Source organism: Procambarus clarkii, chromosome 9 (genome assembly GCF_040958095.1).
Source record: "Procambarus clarkii isolate CNS0578487 chromosome 9, FALCON_Pclarkii_2.0, whole genome shotgun sequence".
NCBI lineage: Eukaryota > Metazoa > Arthropoda > Malacostraca > Decapoda > Cambaridae > Procambarus > Procambarus clarkii.
In genome coordinates, this window is record NC_091158.1 from 2,805,418 (window position 1) to 2,807,522 (window position 2,105).

The 2,105-nt window shown below is 58.1% G+C and overlaps 1 protein-coding gene across 1 annotated transcript; it reads right to left on the bottom strand.

The window, feature by feature from the left end:
• Positions 1-426: 426 nt before the first annotated feature.
• On the bottom strand, positions 427-1,653 carry LOC123766081 (uncharacterized). The gene has a single exon (XM_045754924.2). It carries the CDS (start codon positions 1,651-1,653, stop codon positions 427-429), a length of 1,227 nt encoding a protein of 408 aa, XP_045610880.2.
• Between the last annotated feature and the right edge of the window lie 452 nt (positions 1,654-2,105).

A 2,105-nucleotide genomic window follows, 5' to 3' on the forward strand; every position in this document is an offset into this window, starting at 1 on the left:
CTCGTTCCATTTACTCGGGTACTCTAATTTTTAATAAGTATTTCCTAACATCTCTCCGGGTTGTCTGTTTCCAGTTCCCGGCTGTGCTCCCGTCTGGCTGTACCGCCTCTCATTTTAAACATGGCCTCTTTGTCCACCTTGGCTACCCTTACTACCTTGTACGTCGTTGTCATATTCCCCCACAAGGTTCTCCTTTCTGCCAACGTGGTAAGTTTGAGGCCACACTGCCCCTCAGGGTCGCCTACAGCTCTGGGACAAGTCTAGGCGCGTATCTCTACTTTCACTCGTTGCGTTGTATGCATTTTTATGTGGGAACTCCAGGGTGGGAGTGTATGGTAATGAGGTGGTCACACGGAGGATGTATACTGTAGTGTGTTCTGGCACCTGTGTCTGGGTTTGTGGAGGTTCTCCTGGTATGTGTGTGCTCTAGACTGGCTGTTGTTTGTGTTCCTCTGGTGGTTCCTCTGGTGGCTCCTCTGGTGGTTCCTCTGGTGACTCCTCTGGTGGCTCCTCTGGTGGCTCCTCTGGTGGCTCCTCTGGTGGTTCCTCTGGGGGCTCCTCTGGTGACTCCTCTGGTGGCTCCTCTGGTGGCTCCTCTGGTGGTTCCTCTGGGGGCTCCTCTGGTGACTCCTCTGGTGGCTCCTCTGGTGGCTCCTCTGGTGGCTCCTCTGGTGGCTCCTCTGGGGGCTCCTCTGGGGGCTCCTCTGGGGGCTCCTCTGGTGGTTCCTCTGGTGGCTCCTCTGGTGGCTCCTCTGGTGGTTCCTCTGGTGGATCCTCTGGGGGCTCCTCTGGTGGTTCCTCTGGGGGCTCCTCTGGTGGTTCCTCTGGTGGCTCCTCTGGTGGCTCCTCTGGTGGCTCCTCTGGTGGCTCCTCTGGGGGCTCCTCTGGGGGCTCCTCTGGTGGCTCCTCTGGTGGTTCCTCTGGTGGATCCTCTGGGGGCTCCTCTGGTGGTTCCTCTGGGGGCTCCTCTGGTGGCTCCTCTGGTGGCTCCTCTGGTGGCTCCTCTGGTGGCTCCTCTGGGGGCTCCTCTGGGGGCTCCTCTGGGGGCTCCTCTGGGGGCTCCTCTGGTGGTTCCTCTGGTGGATCCTCTGGGGGCTCCTCTGGTGGCTCCTCTGGTGGCTCCTCTGGTGGTTCCTCTGGTGGTTCCTCTGGGGGCTCCTCTGGTGGTTCCTCTGGTGGCTCCTCTGGTGGCTCCTCTGGTGGCTCCTCTGGTGGTTCCTCTGGTGGATCCTCTGGGGGCTCCTCTCGTGGTTCCTCTGGTGGATCCTCTGGTGGATCCTCTGGGGGCTCCTCTGGGGGCTCCTCTGGTGGCTCCTCTGGTGGTTCCTCTGGTGGTTCCTCTGGTGGTTCCTCTGGTGGCTCCTCTGGTGGATCCTCTGGTGGCTCCTCTGGTGGCTCCTCTGACGGCTCCTCTGGTGGATCCTCTGGTGGCTCCTCTGGTGGCTCCTCTGGTGGTTCCTCTGGTGGCTCCTCTGGTGGCTCTGGTGGTTCCTCTGGTGGTTCCTCTGGTGGCTCCTCTGGTGGCTCCTCTGGTGGTTCCTCTGGTGGCTCCTCTGGTGGTTCCTCTGGGGGCTCCTCTGGTGGTTCCTCTGGTGGCTCCTCTGGTGGCTCCTCTGACGGCTCCTCCACACTGTTCCGCTCACCTGTCCTCATTACGTTCCGTTGGTCAGGGTTAAGGAAACCCGAGTCTGGATTCCCCTGTAATAACGGGTAATTAGTTTATTATCTCGAGGCTTGCAATACCGGGTAATTAGTTATAAAGTGCATCCTTGCATCACTCAACTTGCATCATCTTGATGTTTATCCTCACACACACACACACACACACACACACACACACACACACACACACACACACACACACCTGTACCTGTACACCTGTACACCTTAACCTGTACACCTGTTGATTGACAGTTGAGAGGCGGGACCAAAGAGCCAGAGCTCAACCCCCGCAAGCACAACTAGGTGAGTACAACTAGGTGAATACACACACACACACACACACACACACACACACACACACACACACACACACACACACACAGGAATACCTAAGCAACAGGAGACAACGAGTCTGTGTGAGGGGTGAGGTCTCAGATTGGCGA